The sequence below is a fragment of the Phaseolus vulgaris genome, chromosome 11, assembly GCF_000499845.2.
Source record: "Phaseolus vulgaris cultivar G19833 chromosome 11, P. vulgaris v2.0, whole genome shotgun sequence".
NCBI lineage: Eukaryota > Viridiplantae > Streptophyta > Magnoliopsida > Fabales > Fabaceae > Phaseolus > Phaseolus vulgaris.
The window spans coordinates 41,624,931-41,644,561 of record NC_023749.2 but is presented as its reverse complement, the minus strand read 5'-3'; the positions used below and the strand labels follow the sequence as shown (position 1 = coordinate 41,644,561).

At 31.5% G+C, this 19,631-nt stretch overlaps 1 protein-coding gene across 1 annotated transcript; it reads right to left on the bottom strand.

The window, feature by feature from the left end:
• Positions 1 to 16,879: 16,879 nt before the first annotated feature.
• Positions 16,880 to 19,382, bottom strand: LOC137824815 (NAC transcription factor 56-like). The gene is made up of 3 exons (XM_068630495.1): positions 18,967 to 19,382; positions 18,329 to 18,630; positions 16,880 to 17,962 (listed from the first exon to the last, which is right to left on the bottom strand). Exons 1-3 carry the CDS (start codon positions 19,154 to 19,156, stop codon positions 17,384 to 17,386), a joined length of 1,071 nt encoding a protein of 356 aa, XP_068486596.1. The 5' UTR covers positions 19,157 to 19,382; the 3' UTR covers positions 16,880 to 17,383.
• Positions 19,383 to 19,631: the final 249 nt, after the last annotated feature.

The window sequence follows — 19,631 nt, the reverse complement described above, 5'->3', positions numbered from 1 at the left end:
TAACTTCATGAGCACGTTACCTCTCCCTTTGCATGCCTATAATAAGAAACTCTTCCTCATGTAAATTCAGACATGCATTGAGTAATGAAACTCTGTCTAAATCCAGACCCATTTACTCTTTTGTCTCCATTTGTTCCTTTCTAGTGTTCAAGCTAACCTAGTATAGGATTTCCATGAAGAAGAACCTCAACTTCTTCTAGTTTCTTTGTGAAACTCTTTGCCATTACTTCATTCCTTCGTACAAAACCTTTTGATGCCTTTCCAAATCACTTCATTTGGTCAAAGTGAAAAACAACTACATGGAAGCACCTCACACTTCCATCTTGTACCCTCAAAAACCTAAATCAAGATAAAGGGAAGGAAGCGCAAACCTTACACACTCACACTAGAGATATACAAAGTTTTAAATGTCTCAGTAGAGGTCATGTTGTGTTCCAATACCCCAACAAAATGATCATGATCTTAAGGGGTAAGGACATTTATAGTATTCAGGCAAAGCAACTAGTGAGAGTGAGGAATTTGATAGAGAAATTAGTGAGGATGCATATCCTTGTGAGGGTGAACTACTCATGATTCAACATACCCTCAACAATCAACCTAGTCATCAACCCGAATCACAAAAATAGAACTTTTTTATACACTATGTAAAATTCTTGATAATATTTGTTCTCTCATTGCTTGAGAGTTTGCAATAGTTACAACACGACCCACTATCAACTATGAGAGAACAAATATTGTTTAAGATTGAGATTACCTCTATCATAAAACACCGAAAATAATACATAATCATCTCAAAAATATTATCGAAGACATTTCAGAGATGTTGTCAAATACATCTTGGAAAACTGATAAACAAAAATAATTAAGCACGACACTAATCCTAAATCAATTTAATAAACAAACCGTACTATTAGAGTAATACAAAGTTAATTACAAAATTCGTATTGATCCAAGCCCATCCGTGTGAGGCTCAGTACGAATCTATAAATAGGTTTGCTCAGGATAGATAAAGGTTACATTTTAATAGCATTTATTACTCTCAACTATCAAAGAGGACTGACTTGAGCCTCAGAGCACCTTTTGGCGGTACACACTCCTACCCCACACAAAAGAAGATCATCAACACGACGAGGAGGATATCTTAGAAGACATTTCGGAAGATAAACTACTAGGCAATAGAAGAGACCGTCTCAATTCATACAAGAATATCGAGATTTTTGTAGGTGGAATCAATTATCCAGTGGCGTAGGCCAGGTGGGACAATTCATAATCAAATTGTGGCGTTTGGGTTGTTACATTTTGAGTGGAAAAAGTTGCGCTATAACAATCAGTTATAGCTTTTGGCCTAGTAGTAAGTGTTCAATCCAACATTTGTTAGCAACCTAGAAGAGTGTTTATTATCTTGTATCCAACTTAGGATGTTACCCTTTTTTAGTTAGCACCCTATGATTGTTTAGATCACATTTTTTTTTAGAACAAAATTGTTTAGCCAAGAGTGGTTGGGTCTAAAGAATATCCAGGTTTAGCTATGAGTAGTTACTTGTTGAAGGAATATATAGTCACGCATGGCTGTGATCCAAAAGAATACTCAATTATTTAGCCAAGAATGGTTAGGTCTAAAGAATACTCTATGTTTAGCCAAGAGTGGTTATGTTTCAAAGAATACCCGATCTTAACCATGAGTAACTACATTCTAAATAATACTTGGTTTTTATCTAGAAGTGGATGAGTTTAAATAATACTTGCCTTGTATCTAACAGTGTTAGTCTTCTAGTTGAACTTGATCATATTGATAAAAAAAACTTGACGTAGTTTGTGTTTTTTTTAGTTGTGTCAATAAAAATATCTTGTGTAAATCTCTTTTTTCTTAATTTGTGTGTTACTAATTTGAAACTAATGTAAGAAGGAGAATTTTATGAAAACATATTTTGAAAAGTATTTTAGATTTTTTTTTTCTATTATCTTGAAGTTGCTTTTGACGATTCTTCACTATATGTTGTTCTTAAGAAAACTTGCTTGACAGTGTGTCTATCAAGTATAAACTTCATCTATTCTCATGTATAAAACAAAGCTTTGTGAAAATTATCAAGAATCTTAAATACACAATTCAACTTGCTCTTCTTGTATATTTCGCCTATTTTCCACAAGACATTATCTCTCTTTTAGTGTTTAAACCTTATGATCTTTTAGATAATACTTCTTTGTAAATCAAAGTTGTTTTACTTATGAGTGGTTACATTCCAAAAAAATACTCAAATGTTAGCCATAAGTGGTTGATAATACTTGGATTTTAGATAAGAATGGTTACTTGTCCAAAAAATACTTGAGTTGTTGAGCTAGGAGTGGCTAAGGTCCAAAGAATACTAGTTTCACATTTCGCAGTGGTAGTCTATTAGCGAAACTTGATCGTGTTGATCAAAATTTATACGTAGTCTAGGTTTAGAGTCTAATCAGTGTAAAAACATCAGGTTTATCTCACTCTACTCTTTATCTCTTTGAATTGCATATTATTGAATTAAAACTAACTAAAGAAATTTTTTTTGCTAAAAGAAGATTTACAAAAGATATTTTGACAGTCTGTCAATTTGAAATTGTTTCTAATTGTCTTCATCATATGTTACGCTTAAGAAAACTTCTTGAAAATGTGTCTATTAAGTTTAAACTTCTTCTAACTACTTTTAGCAAAGCTAATTTTACAAAAATATTCAAAAGATTTAAATACACAATTCAATTATTACTTATCACTACTAAAAAATTATTAAATAAAAACTAATTTTAGAGACCAAAATTAATTAGTTACTATATTGACTAAATTAGATACTAATTTAGAGACTAAACAAATTATTGGTATCTAAAGTAGTTTATATTATTAATAAATAGTTTCCAAATTAGTTTCTAAATTGATATTAATAATAAAAACTAATTTAAAAACTATTTATTAATAATAGAAACTATTTTAGATACCAATAATTTTTTTAACCTTTAAAATAGTATCTAATTTAATAATATAGTAAGTAATTTTTTTTGGTCTAAAATTAATTTTTATTTAATAATATTTTTGTTGTATATTATTATTTTCTCTGTCTTCTCATATGCTTACAATTGGATTCAAACAATGAGCTTGAGTTTATACGCGTATAACACAATTTTGTTAATTTCACCTCTCTGAACAAAAAATAATGTATTGTAATAGAATATAAATAATTAAGTGAATTTTAATTTATTCTACCATTTATTTATATAAATTATTGATGTTTTACTTCAATTCTCAATTTTCTAAAGTTTTAGAACAAAAGTTTTTATAATTTCATTAGTGACAAATTTAGCAACAAGATTACTAATGAAATTAATAAAATAGTGACAAAAAAAATAATTAACATATATGTATAAATTAATTAAATTCATATTAAAAAGAAAAAGCTAAACCTTAGTACATAACACATTTAGTAGTTATAGATCAAATGAGTAATTTATATTGAAATTTTAGAGTATTTATAAAAATTAACTTCATTAGTTTATCGAAACCTAATTGTAAATATTAAAAATATTTAGGAACTAAACATTAATTACAAAAGTTTTTAGAGACTTAATTAGAAATAATTAAAATTAATTAAGAATCAATTTATAATTAATATAAAATATTTAGAGATTAATTTACAATTTAAATATTTTTAGGAACTTATATGCAATTATGAAAAATATTTTAGGAATTGATAAAAAAAATCTCAATTTCTTATAAAAATAGTTGCAAACAATTAATATATTTTTATATTATTATTTTAGTCATTAATTTAAATAATTTTTAACATATCGGTGGGTTTTTTAATATAAAATATTTCCATCGATTACCAAAAAAGAAACATTATGATAATTAATCTAATTCAACGCATACAATGATTAAGTACTTTGTGCTCACACACAAATCTCTTTAATACGGGTTTTATAGTCAAACTTCATCATAGGTAAACAAAAATAGATAAATAAGTCAGAGTTCTGTATATACTAAAAAGTAACATAATAATAAAATTATATTAATTATTTTTTCTATCTTCTATTTCTAATAAATTTTTATATTTATTTTACAAAATAATCCTAGAAAAATTAATCCTTTATCTTTCAAAAGAAAAAAATATAATATATTTGATTTTCAAGTAAACATGGATGTCACCAAATTAAGAGTGTTAATTTATTATTATAAAATAAATTATTTAATACTAATTTTTTTCTCTTTTAATTATAAAATAATATATTTTTTTAATAAAAAATAATATAAATAAAATTTTAAAATAAAATAATAATATATTTGATCGTTAAGAATGTTAACCTATCATACTGGTTAGACATACTATGTTGTAAGAATAACCTTAGAGAATCTTATTTTGAATTTCCACCATGTGAGAACTACTTTTGTGGGATGAATTACAACATCATATTATAGAAAGAGGAATAAATATTTGAAGTAATAGGATAAAGAATAGCCAAGAAAAGAGTTGATATATATTTACTATGCAACAAAAGACTTGTTTGCTTCACACATAAGATATGTTTATTAAATGGGAGATGAGAGTTGAAAGACTTTAAGGCCGTTGAAAGCATGATGCAGAAGTGAAGAACAGGAATAGAATTATTAACCGTTGAATTGGTGGTCATGATACCCATTCCAAAAGGAGGCAGAAGTGATGGTAAACTTTAGAAAGTTGGTTCGTTTTGTTTCCCTGAAAAGGAAAGCAATTAAAGAGAAATTTGATTTGTGTGGCTTTTGGATAATAATGATTCCTTTAGATGATAACAAGAATGGTCCCTTAGAGTGGAGCCACAAAGAGAGAGCTAGTGATGAAATCGACTTTCATGTCCATTTGTGTCACCTTGGGGCGGTGGAATATACTTCCACTATGTCTTATCATTCCCACCAAAGAAAGTGACACCCATGCTCAAATATCTTCACACCCTTTTTTGGATTAAACAAAAGATGCTGTGGGTGCAAATTCCAAACCTAAAATTAAACAATAATTAATAATCAACCTAATTAATTAATTCCTCTTAACCCCTCTTTCTCCTTCACTACACTACACTTTCCTTTTCCCTAGATCGAGTCCTCGCGTATTATTGATGTTGTCTAATTAACAACCCTGCATTCAAGAAACTATAATGCAAACTATCTATTTATCTCTATGGAAAGGGATGCATCAAAAACAAGTTTTTAGTGGTTGGAATGGAATTTGACTTAGACTATCGTTTTTCTATATTCAATATAGTTTGGTATGACTGAGATTAATAGTAATTTATATATACATATTTTTCTTTTAATTATTAGATGTTTTTTAAGAATAAAATCGTTATAATACTTTAAATACATATAAGTTTAAGAAATATATTATAAACGAAAAGGACAAATGAAAATATAAAAAGGGGAGAATTGTTTTTTTTTCTTTCAAAAGCTTTTTGAAAATGTTTAAAGAAACATTTTGAGAATACGTTAGCCAAAAGTTTACTAATTTGTCAGATAATATATTTTAAATTAAAATCAACTGACTTTCGGATACTTTAATAAGAATCGGAAAATCTTATAAAATTAATATAACTAATGAGAGATGGACAAGAAAAATAACCTCTAAATTTTTTTTGCTTATTCTTACCACAATCTTAAAAGCATTTTGTCGTATAAATACGTCCAGGGTTATAACATGAAGCCTCTTTTGCCTTCTTTCTTTAATAAAAGGTTAATTTAATATTCTAAAAACGATGTTATTTACCTAATAAAAATTAAGAATGCATGCTTTCATAATTTAAAATAAGTTATATAAAAAAGGAAGAATTCAATAGTATATAAAAGAAACAAAACAAACTATCAAAGAAAAATAGAATAGTCAAAATTGAACACATAGGTCTATTTCAAAAGGAGATGACTGATATAAAACAACATAATGTCGAAGAAATTCATGTCCTCAAAACAAAAGAATGAGAAAATGAAAAAGACATTAGAAGGGACTCACTTGTCCCAATCTCACAAAGGGAATACTGAGAATCAATGACAAAAAATATAATATTATACCCGAGACTCTTAGCACCTCCAGTTATGATAACTCATACATTAGAAGAAGAATCGCAATTTCATGCTTTGGTAAATACCTCAATAGCATTGGGGGGTATTCAACAACAACCTTTTGTTGATAGAATATTGAACGTCAAACTCCCTCCAAACTTGAAGGGATTAAGTATAAACCGATATGAATGGACGATTGACCCTGATAAACATGTTGATGTGTGGCCTTTGCACCACGAACAACGCGATAGTTTGTCGTGTTTTCTTGACATCTTTGAAAAGAGTAGTGTTAAGTTGGTTTACCTATATTTCACCATGTTCTATCGACTGCTTTGAGATCTTGGTAGCAAAAATTGATCACATCACATAACGTTAATTGTTCTCATTAATATCTGATATGAGAAGGGATAATCATTTAGGCTTGCATGGAGAAGTTTGAAAAAAGTAGCTTTGAATACCTGAAACCCCAAACCAAGCGGCCCTCAATCACATGGTGATAGCACTAAGACCAGGGCCATTCACAAATAGTCTATCCAATAAATTGGATGCAACTTGGATGAGCTGAGGAAAGAGCCATGAAATTCATGGCTGGATGAGCTCCGCGAGTTTCAAAGTCAGGTCTGAGTTGGGAGCGGGCTGGAGAAGCCTAAAGAAAAAGAAAGATTGAGCAAATCTCAAACATCAAATAAACCTAGGGAGAAATTATTACCTAGGTGTTCCCATTACACCTAAGTGAATGCAAACATAAGTTGAATCCTAGAAGAGGTTTTAAGTCTCGACCTCATTCCACCCTCAAAAGGTGCTAACGTCGCTAATGCCACAAAATGTTGACACAAGCAAGCAATGTCGATATCACCATAACTTCACCCAGTCAACCAAAGAATGTCAGACGTTAAAAGATAAGATTGAGAAGCTAATAAGTAGGACACCTTCAAAGGTTTTTCAAACAAGAGTAACACTATATGCTTCACTCAGCTAGATAGAAAGAAGAGTGACCATGCCAAGACTACGAAGGATTGAACAACTGAGTAGAATCACGTTGAGATGATGATGGTAAGTCTAGGTCAACACAATGCAATCGCATCGACCGAGAAGGACAGGCCAAAGATGCTCCACTAAGGAGAGTCATTAACACAATAGCCAAAAGGTTCTTTAGAGTAGGTGCATCTGCCTTAGCGAGAAAATGGCAAAGGATGCCCCACATGACCTTTACGAATGACGACTTCAAGGCCATTTAGCTTTACTTAGGACAACGTTGTGGTTATGACGGTTGAAATAGAAAGCTTCTCAGTGATGAAAAACTAGTTTATCAAGGGAGCTTGGTAGACATGTTATATTGGAAAACCTTCAAGAAGTTCTAAATACCTGAAATCACAATCCAACCCTAGGATGATCAAATCGTGGGATTCTCTAATGAATGGGTTCATACTAGATGATATGTAGTTCTCTAAACCAAGTTTGGGGAGTGAAGGCTAAAAGGGAAAACTATCAAGATATGATACCTCATGATCGATGCCAACATGTTGTATAACATCCTCTTTGGGAGGTTGTCCCTTAATCAGTTGGGTTGATAGTCTCTACCCCACATGTGGCAATGAAGTTTCCATCGGCATCAGGTGACATCATCACCATACATGTAGATTAGAGTACGGTAAGAAAGTGTTACACGATAAGCTTGGAAGTGGAACCACCGAAGCATAGTCAAGATCATTTGTCCGAGATCAATCAAGTCCAAGGAGGGAACATATTGTTGTTTTAACCGGCCTAGATCCAAGGATAAACAACATCTAAGTAGAACTTGGAGAGGTCATTAACCCATTGCATTTACTGGATGAGAAGCATTATAACCATATTTGGACTTCGCTAAACACATAGGACGCCAAGAAGATACGTTGGGTCCTTTCACATAACATCAACTTGTTTGCTTAGACTACAACATATTAAGTTGTCAGATGGTATATAACTAGCTAGATTATCTAATACCCATCAAATGGTTTGTGATATAAGAATCTATGAGTTTTGATGAAAACAAACATTATAAGGTATGCTAAGTTAACTAACGAAGTTACTAAGTATGCACACTTAAGTAATAGACTTAGTAGATGTTTTAAGTTGATTCAAACCTATCAAAAAATTCAATAGTGTTACTAGTATTAAACGATTATGTTAAACTTAGACAAAATAGACAGTCTATTAAGTCATCATCCCTTTAGATTCAACACTATGGACAAGACATTTCTAGTAAATGGTTGCGTTAGAAAAGCTCATTAGATGATATCTGAAGAATCAAATAATAGACGATATGTTTGAAAATACTACATGCCAAGCATAAGACCTTGAAGAAGAAGAAGAGCAAAGACTCACTAGATGATCTTACAACGAAAAGATTTGTTAGACAATCTAGTTAAGACCATCAGACGATCTAATCCTAATCTTAGTATTGGAAAAATATCTAAAAGCTTATTTGATAACATTTAAATGAGTAATATTGTTCAAATAGATAATCCAAATGAGAACAGATGTGTCAGACGGTCTTATTGGACTAGATCAAACTTTCTCAATAAAAAGGTCTCGTCAGACGATTCTATTACTCATGGATACATTTCTCGCAAGATGGTCCCAAGAGAGAAAACATGTTGGACAAACACAAAGGCACAAAGTGAGCTTAATTATACAGTGTTTTATAATCACATGAGACAGTAACTAAATCATGATCAAGACAAACAATCAACACATCTTCTACTTATCAAACAGTCTTCTATATAAGGAATGTATAATTTACATTCTTGAAATGCTTTATGATACTGCTCATATGTTTTCAAATCTTCTTTGACATTATTAAATCATATAAAACAAAGTTTTCAAGTGATTAAATGATTTTGGAAAGTTTTTGTATTTGAAAACATAACACAAGTGCAAATTGAAAATCTCAAATATTATGTGCTTCAATGATTTATGAATGAAAGACTATAAATGTTTTTGAATAACATTGTGCATATACGATTAAAGTTAAAACTGTAGTGGAAAGTTTTTTAATGAACAATGTTTCTAGTAAAAAGTTATCAAAAATATAGAACACGTGCATTTTACATATCAAAGATTATTTTGAAATATATTTTAAGGGAATATATCCAGGTTAAAATGTGATTATACTTTAACATTCAAATTTTATATTAACTTGGAAAGTATTTGAAAAAGGATTTACATAGAAATATTTGAGAAAAGAAGACTTGATAATTTGTAAAATATAAAATATATTGTTTTAGCGATACCCATGATTTATTGTATTGATCATAATATGTTCACTGATACTGATATTGTTCCAAAAAAATTATCAAATGATGATAAAGATACATATAAATTTGATAGTCAAAGTTTCCTTATCAAGCATTTAACAGGAAAATGATGAAGTCAGAGAGAGAGATTCATGCAGATGAAGATTAAAGTGATATCAAGTTGCTATGAAGAAGATTTACAAAGAGAAAGAACAATGAAAGCACAAACAAGTAACAACACATTAAAGGTTCATATATGAACATTCTATATTGAGCGTCTTATACGAAGAAGATAATGAACAATACATAAAAGGGAGGATTAAGGTCTAGTATTTCCAAAGCTTCAACGTTCAAATTTATTCAGATGAAAAAAGTATTTGAAATCGCAAATGTGTTAAAGATGTGCAAATTGTATCAGAGCGATTGTTTCCTATTTAAGCATTTATCATGAAAAAATCAATGAATAAAACTAGAGAGAGAAGATTCGAGTACAAAACTAAATCAAGCTTCAACGTTCAACTCTTTACAGATAAATAAACTATTTGAAGAACAAGAAATTTTTCAAAAACGTGAAGAAAACATCATATTTAAAGTTTCCATTTCGAGCGTCTACTGGATTGAAGAAGAAGATCAACATGGCAAATTGATTAATATATTGAACTTAAGAAGATTAAAGATATAACATTCATATATGAGGAATATAAAGAAAGAATTTGGAATGCCTCACATGTCAAAGACGTGCAAAGATCAATCAGAGCAAAAGTTTCTATATTGAGCGTCTAACGGCTATATTGAATAATGAAGAACACAAAGCTTCAACGGCCACATTTTTTAATACTATATAAAGAACTTGAAGATAAAGAACAAAACAAACGAATGTACATAAAATGAAAAGGAAACAGTATCATCATCAAGTGATATTCAGTTGTGTGTTAGAATAGTGCTTATATAGTTTACATTTGTTTTGAAGAATAGCTTGTGAGATTGGGTTGTGTGCTTAGCCTTTGTAAATTTTTCACAATGTGAAGTATACCCTTAGAGCTTTCATTGTTCTCTTAGTACAAAGCTTCTCATTTAAAAAGGGTTGGATCTCAAGAGGGAGATTATGACTGGTTTCCTAGAGAGGTAGAGAATATTTGATGACCTAAAGATGTGTAAGAATACTTGGTGTACCTGAAGAGGTAGAGAATATTTGGTGTACCTGGAGAGGTAGAGAATACTTGGTGATTTAAAGAGGTGTAAGAATACTTATGTACATGGAAAGGTGGAGAATACTTAGTGTTGAGGGGGATAGACATAACCCTTGTTGTTGGGTAAACTAGTATAAATCTTTGTCTACTTCTCTCACTTTACTTTTATTTAGATGCAGTACAATTCATAAGGGGGTTGTCATATCCACAAGGACTAAAGATTACCAAAGTAGTAATATCTTTCAAAGTGAAGTGAAAATACAATAAAGGTTAAGTGAAATTGTGATATCAAATAACTATACTAATTTTAATATTTAGATTGAAACGTGGTACAAATAAAGGATAAGGTTAACAATTTGTTGGAATTGAAGTAACTTTTTAAGTCTCTTTTGTTATTGTTACTTACAAATGCTATGTTTATTCAAGTTCATGTTCCTTATGGCCAAACCAAGTCAATACCTTGATCATGGTTATCTAAAACAACAACCTATCATAATCAATTTCTTGACTTACAATAGCTTGTTTATATTAAGATGGAATAGTTCAAGCTAAGTATTCAATTTCGTTCCCAAACATTGAGATACTTGGTTGATTTGAAAGAGTTTAGCTAAATGAACGTGTATCCTGACATCATCTGAGTTCCATGGGCATAGATGGTCAATTGTCACCATCAAGCATTAAGCATTCAATCAAATCAAAAGAAATGAATCTTAAAAACAAGCATTCATATATAACAATAACTAAAAAGATCTTACATTGCTCTCCAATCTCAACAATATAAGTTTAGCAACTCGATAAATCTTATAGTAAAGCTCACAGATGAGCGACTAAGCACAAAACATGGATCCTTGCAAGTTGTATGCTAGCTTATAAATGAAGGCACCAACATCATCTCGAAAACATAAAATAACAAAAAAGTAAATAATGATTAAAATCAGTTATACTTTAATCAATTCATATTGTCAAATTAAACGAGATTAACCTAAAAGGTCATGATAATCCATACCCATTTTGAACAGTGCTCTCATTCACCTTTATAAATAGGTTGACGCCACTTGATTAAAGGTACGCTTTCAATAACATTAAATACTTCAACTATCGAACACTAACTTAAGCGTGAAAGAACCTTTTGCGGGTACTTCCATCTCATTCCGACCGAGACGAAAGAAATGCATGACCTACAAACAAGAGTATCAAATCACCAAAGATAGAGAAAAAGACATATCCCTAGTTTGTAGAAGAACATATTACATGTACATAAATATATAGAATAAGGGTTGGTCATTTTGAGATAGGAGAATACGTTTTTTGAAATTACCCTTTGTTAGAATTTTATTCCAAAATAAACTTCAAGTATAACAATATCGGTGTGAATTTAATGTTCCAAAGTGTAATAAAACTTTGAATTATTGTTCTTTCTCTTGTTTATGATCTTGAATAAAAGCATAAACAACTCTATCAATATACTTTTCTTCCTTCTCCTCACCATAGAGTCATTTCTCCTTTTTATCTCTCTACATTTTTTTATCAACTAAAGAATGAATAAAATAAATGTGGAGCATTTTAGAAATACTTCAACCCTGTTACATCAGATAAGTTATGAGACTGCATAACCTCAAATAAATCTTACAAAAAAAAGAGTGTCTTTCACCCTAACACCAACAGGTGACAAAAAACAAAGGAGCACCAAAATATTGTTCCCACAACCAACAGCCATATGCATCCTCCAAACAACTTTACAATTAAAAACTCTATAAAACACATCCCCACAAAACAGCAACGACCAGCAGAATTTGCCTATGCACAGAACCCAACAAAACTCAATCACTGATGGAGATCAAGTAAGAGAGGATTTCACTAATGGAGGAAGAGGCCATCCACCCAAGCATTTAAAGTTCTTCCTTCTAGTCTTCTCAAAAATTAAAGAAGAATTAAATAAAGAGAAGACCAAGCCTAAAGCCAACAAGAAGACTACAAGCATTCAAGAATGGGCTCCAATTAATATCTCTCTTTTTAGTTTCTTTTGTATAAATTTGTAAATAATATAGAATAGCTTTAGGATGTGCTAAAGAGGGAAACCTTAAAGACACCTCCATTGTATAGCACTTTAGGCGCTAGTTTTACGAAAAATCTAGAAAGGTGTCTCTTCACACTCCTTTAGGCGCTAGAATAGGAGTTAGAAGGCAACCTTTCAAGCTTCTCTTGTACCTTTGTGACCAACCCTCTCTATTATAAAAGGGGTGCTTAGGTCTTTGAAATAATAAGATTGATTTTTTAGAGTAAAGAACCTCTACCAAATTGGTGAGTGATTGAGAGAGACTTGTGTCATCTACTCTTCTAGTCTTATCTTGAGTGAATTCTTGGGCTCTCAAGTGGCGGCAACAACACTCATCTTGAAGCCAACCATCCTTCAAGTGGCGTGCACATTCCAAGAGCTTCATCCACATAAGTCCATTTTTCCCTTCATTCCAAATTACTCATTTTTGTTCTACTTGTTTGTTTTCACTTTCAATCGGTGCAATCTCTTCCTTATGATGTCCTCTTTCATTTGTTGCACTTATATTCAATTTTAATCGGTGCAAATTGGTTGTTCTTGCTGTTTTGGTCACATCCTCCATGGGTATAAATACTATATGTTGTGTTCTTGAGTTTCTATCTATGGTTTTGTTGTTCAAAATGGGTTTCTATGCGAGTTTGGCTTGGTTTTTGTGTTTTGGTGAGTTCTTGAATGTTAAGAACATTGATCCAATTCTTAAAAAGTGCCTAATCATATTCCAACTTTTGTTGAATCCATAACATGTTCATATCATATCCATATCATGTTAGTGGAATCACATCAATCACCATGCAAGAGCCAATGAATTTCGAAACAAAAACAAAGGGAAGTGGATGCTACAAACTATAAAGATTCATCCTTCCTACTCCAGCATGAGCAAAATTATCGCTCAAAAGATCCTTCATCAGAGATAAGGTTTAAGAAACATCATGAAGAGTTTGTTATGTTGTATCAGGTGCCCATGGTGATCCAACTTCCAAGGTTCAACTACAACTTGCAACCATCCCTTCCCCTCAAAAAGATCAAGCGTAAACATCCCAAACATATACAACCCAATAGTTAAACAAACCTACCATATCAGAAAATGTATATAAATACTCCTAACAACACTACCTGATACTCTTTAAACACTAAATCGAACATTGTTACCAGTTTGAAAAAGAATAATTAAAGCAAGACCGATTATACCTCCTACAAATCCACGCTTTCATCTGTGTCATGTAAAAAAACCTCCTCAACATCTAGCCTAGCCTCCTTAAATACTATGTTATTTCTATAATCTCATATACTTCTTACTATGGAAATCCATACTCCTTTCCACACACTATTTTTTTATTAAGTTGAGGGAAATTAAATTGCAAAAAAATCGTTCAATGGTGAGTAATATGACACAGTTTTAAAACCAACCCAACTATTGTATTTGTTCCAAATAAAATACACAACACTACAAAGTGAAAAACAAATGGTTAACCATTTCTTCTTGTTCCAGACATAGAGGACATAACATTATATTTTAGTTAACACCTCTTCTTCTGGTTGCCACTCTCCCATAATCACCCTCCATGACAGAAATTGTGTATTTGGCAGGGCTTTGATAAACCAAAACTTTTGAAAACCCTCACAATTTAAATCATAATTACTTTGTTGCAGATAAGCAAAAGCAAAACTAAATGAAAAAACACAATCTTGCTCCCTATCCCATGTCCACCTATCAAAGTTTATGTTTAAATTGATTTTTTTGATACTCTCCAATAACTCTTGCTCTTGTTATATTTCCCACAAGAATCTACCTCTCCTCCAACTAAGCTACCATACCCTTCAAGAATTCACTTCCTCTATTGTTTTACTTTGACATGTTGATATAGAATACAACCTAGGAATATATGCCTAAGTGTTGTTTCTCCTAACCATTTATCCTCCCAAAACCTAACTACATCTCCATACTTTCCAGGTTATATTATTATTGAACCATTTATTTTTCTCAGTAACCTTAGTGAGGTCTCTCCACCACAAGATTGATGTTTCACTGAACATATTCCAGAGTTCCTAGCGCACTCATTACCATATTTAGATATTAAGATTTTCTTCCATTTACCTACACCCTCTACACCTATTCTCCATTCCCACTTAGCAATTAAGGCATTGCTAAACATTGCTATGTCTTTTAATCCTATTATAGATGCTAATTAAGATGGATATTTTTGAGTTAAACAGCCGACCTCCATTTCCACTTAACATCTAATTAAGAAATTATTCTCTACTCAATTTCCTTTTCCCATTAAAAACTCTCTTCTTACATTTCAACACCCACCTATCATTAATATTCGTACCTGTCACTAATATTACTAGTTATTGTTGAACTATTCATTTAACAATTGTTAGTTTTTATGTTGAATAAACTATTATCACCATACTAACTGGTTTTAAATTCTTTACAAAAAAATCCACTCGAATACTAAAAGTCCACGTAAAAAATTACAAAAAATAATTCGTACAGTAGAAAAATTTCTATAAACTATTTCTTCTCTTAAACGCTTAAACATTTTTATTTTGAGTTTTACATTCTGGAAATCCAATTTGAAATATTTCTTTAAAGATATGATACAATCTTCAACAATAACTTTTCTGATAGGATTTTACATTGTCTTATAACATATCAAGAACATTTTTCTATAATTTTAGAATGCTTTCGAGACACTTAATCAGAGAAAAATGTTGTTATATAGTGTTTAAGATGCGAGGGCGAGAATATATATATATATATATATATATATATATATATATATATATTATCTTTAATTCTTTATTACCCTCATTTCCCGATTCATATGTGTGTATATTAGTTTTTAGCTTCTGTAACTGTAAAGTCAACGTCACCAATTTGTTATGAGAAACATATAATTTTACCGTAAGTGTGTGTGATACACTATTGTTGTTCCATTTGTTGCGTTTCTTCTAAATTTTTATTTTGAAACCTCTTTTAATTTAATTTTCTCTTATTAAGTTTTCCTTTATTTCATTTGTATGTTTCTTAACTTTTCACATTTTCAACCACTTTTAAATATTTATTTCTTACAACGTTTTAAATTTATTTTATCTAACTTTAAAAAAAATATTGATTAAAAGTAAATTATCTTTAAATATTAGGAAAAATTTATGTTGATTTGTATATTAACCTTAAATAGAGAAATCAACTGCGTGTGTGTGTGTCTATATATATATAATATATATATATATATATATTAATGTTTGTTTTTAATTTATTTTTCAAAATTTTGCTTCCTTTAAACTCTTAGCATATAATATTTGAATTCGTGTTTTCATTTTTATCTTTAAAACACTTCTATTCGGCAAATAAATTAAAACATGAAAAGTCAATAAATTAATGAAGTAACAAATTAACATAATTTTTAAAACGAAACATTAAAAGAAAATAAAACTTTCTGTTAGATATCTTTTACTATTATTATTACATGTATTATTATTTCTATTATTAACATTAAAAAATTAGAACTATAGAGCATAAAAAATAATTTATATTATTGATCACGTGTAATCATAGCATCACAATGCAACGAATCCTTAGTAACATTAAGAATATAAAAAAAATTAAATTTGAGAATATGCATCAACATTATCGACTTAATTAAGATCTCATAAGCATGGATGACATGTGATCCACCAATAATAGCATCATGAAGTATTAAATAAATAGGAAATAGCATAGTTATTGTCACAATAACTTATAAATCTTCCTGACCCTTTTTTTATTACTATGATATACTACTTTTACCAACTAGAAAATCATATATAGAAAAAGGTTAATATCATGAAATAGAATACAAGTGATGACAAACATTTCGTTTTCAAAGAGTGTGATCATCTGGGACAAAAATCAGAACCCTTCTTTCATAACTGCGGTATCAATCTAAAAAGTCTCAAACAGAAGATTGCAGTTGCACACATTATTTGTTTGGTACAAGACGGGCCCCTATATCATACAAGAAGACAGAAGCACTGAAATTTAATGTTCATTAACAAACAAATTAATATTGCATACTTTTTTGTTTGTTTGTGTGTGGATACACATTCTACCTAACCTGCTTTAGATACCAAAATCATTCAGGCCAAATGATAGAGATATTTACAATGCTAATCAACAGCCATCTAGGTTACCTAGGTTACATGCAAACACGTCACACTAAATCTCTTTCACTTGTGTTCGCTTAACAATGTAATTAGTGATAATAAGCAGATAAAAATTAGATAAACATCAAGATTGAACTAGATATAGATACACAAATTAAACAACAGATAACAGTATCAATATCTTGCATCAATATATTTCATTCTGAAGTATATGTTCTACATTCTTCAGTTTGTATCTTAGAGCAAAGTGTATATATAAATATATATAAATGGTTAACTCTTTTTTCTTACCCTCTTGAAATTTTGTACACAAAGAGCACCCTCATTTTGTTTCTTTACACACCAATATAAAACAAGCAATTATGTCTCAATATCTATCTCTATATCTCTATCCTATCATTCTATATCAATCTATATATAAAACTAAGTACCATGTGGCTCACTCCTCACCTCATGTGATATTAATTACCTGGAGCTACCTGCAAATAGTTGAAGAAAAACATTGATTAGAGTACTCTAACGTGCTTCCATTTTCCTAAGACAATTAAACCACAACCTCAATAACCCTTTAAAAATCTTTGCAATCTAGCACAATTGAGGATTCCTTGGCACACCTTAGTTCAGTTCCCCCTTGTGCATTATAATTATCATATCATATCCCAAAGTGGAGTTAACCATACCAATTAGTTCCTTGTATTTGATATTGTGTCCTAAGTAACCCATCTCCCATAGACCCTATTTGAGGCAATGAAGGTGTTTGTGGTAGCTGGTTAAGCAGAGTAGCAAAGGAGCCAGGAGTAGCATTGTTGTCTTCAGTCCTCACAACACTCACATTCCCATTACAGTCCAAATTGAAGTGCTTCTCATCACTATCATCATTCCAGTTATACAGTGTTGAGAGTGTTCTTTTGGAGGCTGAAGTGTTGTTTGAAAGGGCAAAAGGAAGGTGAACTGCCTTGGAGTTTGAAGTGCCAAACTGAGATGGCATGGCACTTGTAGTAGTGCTGATCCCATTCACACCATTGCCTATAACCACCCCTTCTAACGTGTTTCTGTCATTTTCCAACAATGCACCACTGTAGTTCGTAGACATCTTTGAAAGGTGAAATCTCGCATTCATGTGGCCCACGTTGATGGAAGGAGGTACTTCTCCAATCATGTCATCCATGGAATCATCCCTCTCATGGTCCATAGGTGACCTTTGTGTGTTGCCCTTCTTGTAGATCCGGCACAACACCCAATCATCCAGCTACAAATCCATGCACAATTCATGTTAAATATTAAATAGTTTTATCACTGAAAATTTAACCCATGTTATTACGCATATTTCTTTCTTATAAAATATTATAGGACACTTCACCCAGAAAGAAATAAAGAAACACAAAGTGAAAAAAAAGAGCCAATTTAGAAGAAAGTGTGATATGCTTCAACAATGTGCCCAAAGCAGAAGGATAGGTTTTATTGTTATTTTAATATATCCTAACTTTTAGATGGTAGTATACTGTGAAAGAATTGGTGAATGAGGAGAGGCTCTAGTGGGAGAAAAAGTGATGTGCATGATGTGCTCAAAAGTGAAGCAGAACAAAGCTAGCTTTAAAATGAAAAGAAGGTTTACCCTTAGGGAGTTTTTCTTGTGGCCCAAGTCACACCCAGGAGGCCTGTTGTTAGGCTTGGTTTCAGCGAGACGATACTCATGCATGATCCAATCGGTTTTTACCCCTTTTGGTGGCTTCCCTCCATAGAAAACCAAAGATTTCTTCACCCCAACCTTTTGAATTCCACTGCATATGGGCTTATCTGTCCCAGTGGCCTTCCAGTACCCTGAAGTTGCAGCCCTGTTTGGCCTCGCGCCATTTGGGTACTTCCTATCTCTTGGACTGAAGAAGTACCACTCTTCCTCCCCAAACGATGCCTTAGCTGCATAACCAAATGCAAACCAAAAAAATGAGGAATAACTAAATACCCATTTCATTTATCATCTTAAACTTCAATTTTAATACAAAAGATATTCTTCTTTCACTTGGTGAGGTCAGCTATACGAATAGCACTATACAGTCAGACCCAGATAAAAATCAAAAAGTGTGGATCATGCAGTTCAATACATTAAAATCTAAAATCTTAATATAATATGAAAAATTATGCAGAAATTACGGTTGATGATGAGTGTAAACCTCCAAAATCATGAGCAATAAATAGAGTTTAAAGATTGCAATTTGCAAGATATTATTCATAAGGGTAAAATTGGAGAGAAACCTGGTAATTCCCATGGATCAAACTTGTAGAGATCAACATCAGCGATGATTGAAACAGGGAGAGGAACAGAATCAACTTTCTTCTTGAGGTAGTGAACCACGAGCTCTTCGTCTGTGGGGTGGAACCGAAACCCGGGTGGGAGGTTCGGTTGGTGTTGTGAACTGGTGGATGAGTCTTCGGTGCTGTCCATGGTAATTTACCGAGGTTGTTCAGCACTGTGTTGGGTTCCAATGGTTGTGCTTGTTGTTGTTTTTGTGGGTTTGGCTTCACACAAGAAGAGAACATACATCTTTCACTCGATGATGATGATGATGATATGTATGTAACTTTATTTACCATCCAAAGTCAAGGCAAAGGCCATGATCTTATGTGGCTGTGGGAAATGGAAATGTTCGCCTACGAACACCTCCAATGTTGCACTTAATACATGCATGTGGGTATGTGAATGATTCCATGACTCATCGGGAGGGGCATGTGGGTCTTTTCACAGTGTTTGAGGTAGAATCTGATTGATGAAATTGAGAGAATATAGTAGTTTATTAAAACAAACAGTTTTGAGAGTTTACTAATAAATATTTATGACATGTTTAGATATAAATTTAATCACTAGAGGACTGTTATCTTAGGTGGATATGCTTGATTTATTTTTAAACATTATTTTGGAT

Excerpts from the sequence above, each read along its gene's own strand:
- LOC137824815 (XM_068630495.1), bottom strand. The coding sequence starts at position 19,156 with ATGGACAGCACCGAAGACTCATCCACCAGTTCACAACACCAACCGAAC. Across the intron at positions 18,631-18,966 it reads TGATCCATGGGAATTACCAG|CTAAGGCATCGTTTGGGGAG; the intron begins GTTTCTCTCCAA and ends TTGGTTATGCAG. Across the intron at positions 17,963-18,328 it reads ACAAGAAAAACTCCCTAAGG|CTGGATGATTGGGTGTTGTG; the intron begins GTAAACCTTCTT and ends ATGGATTTGTAG.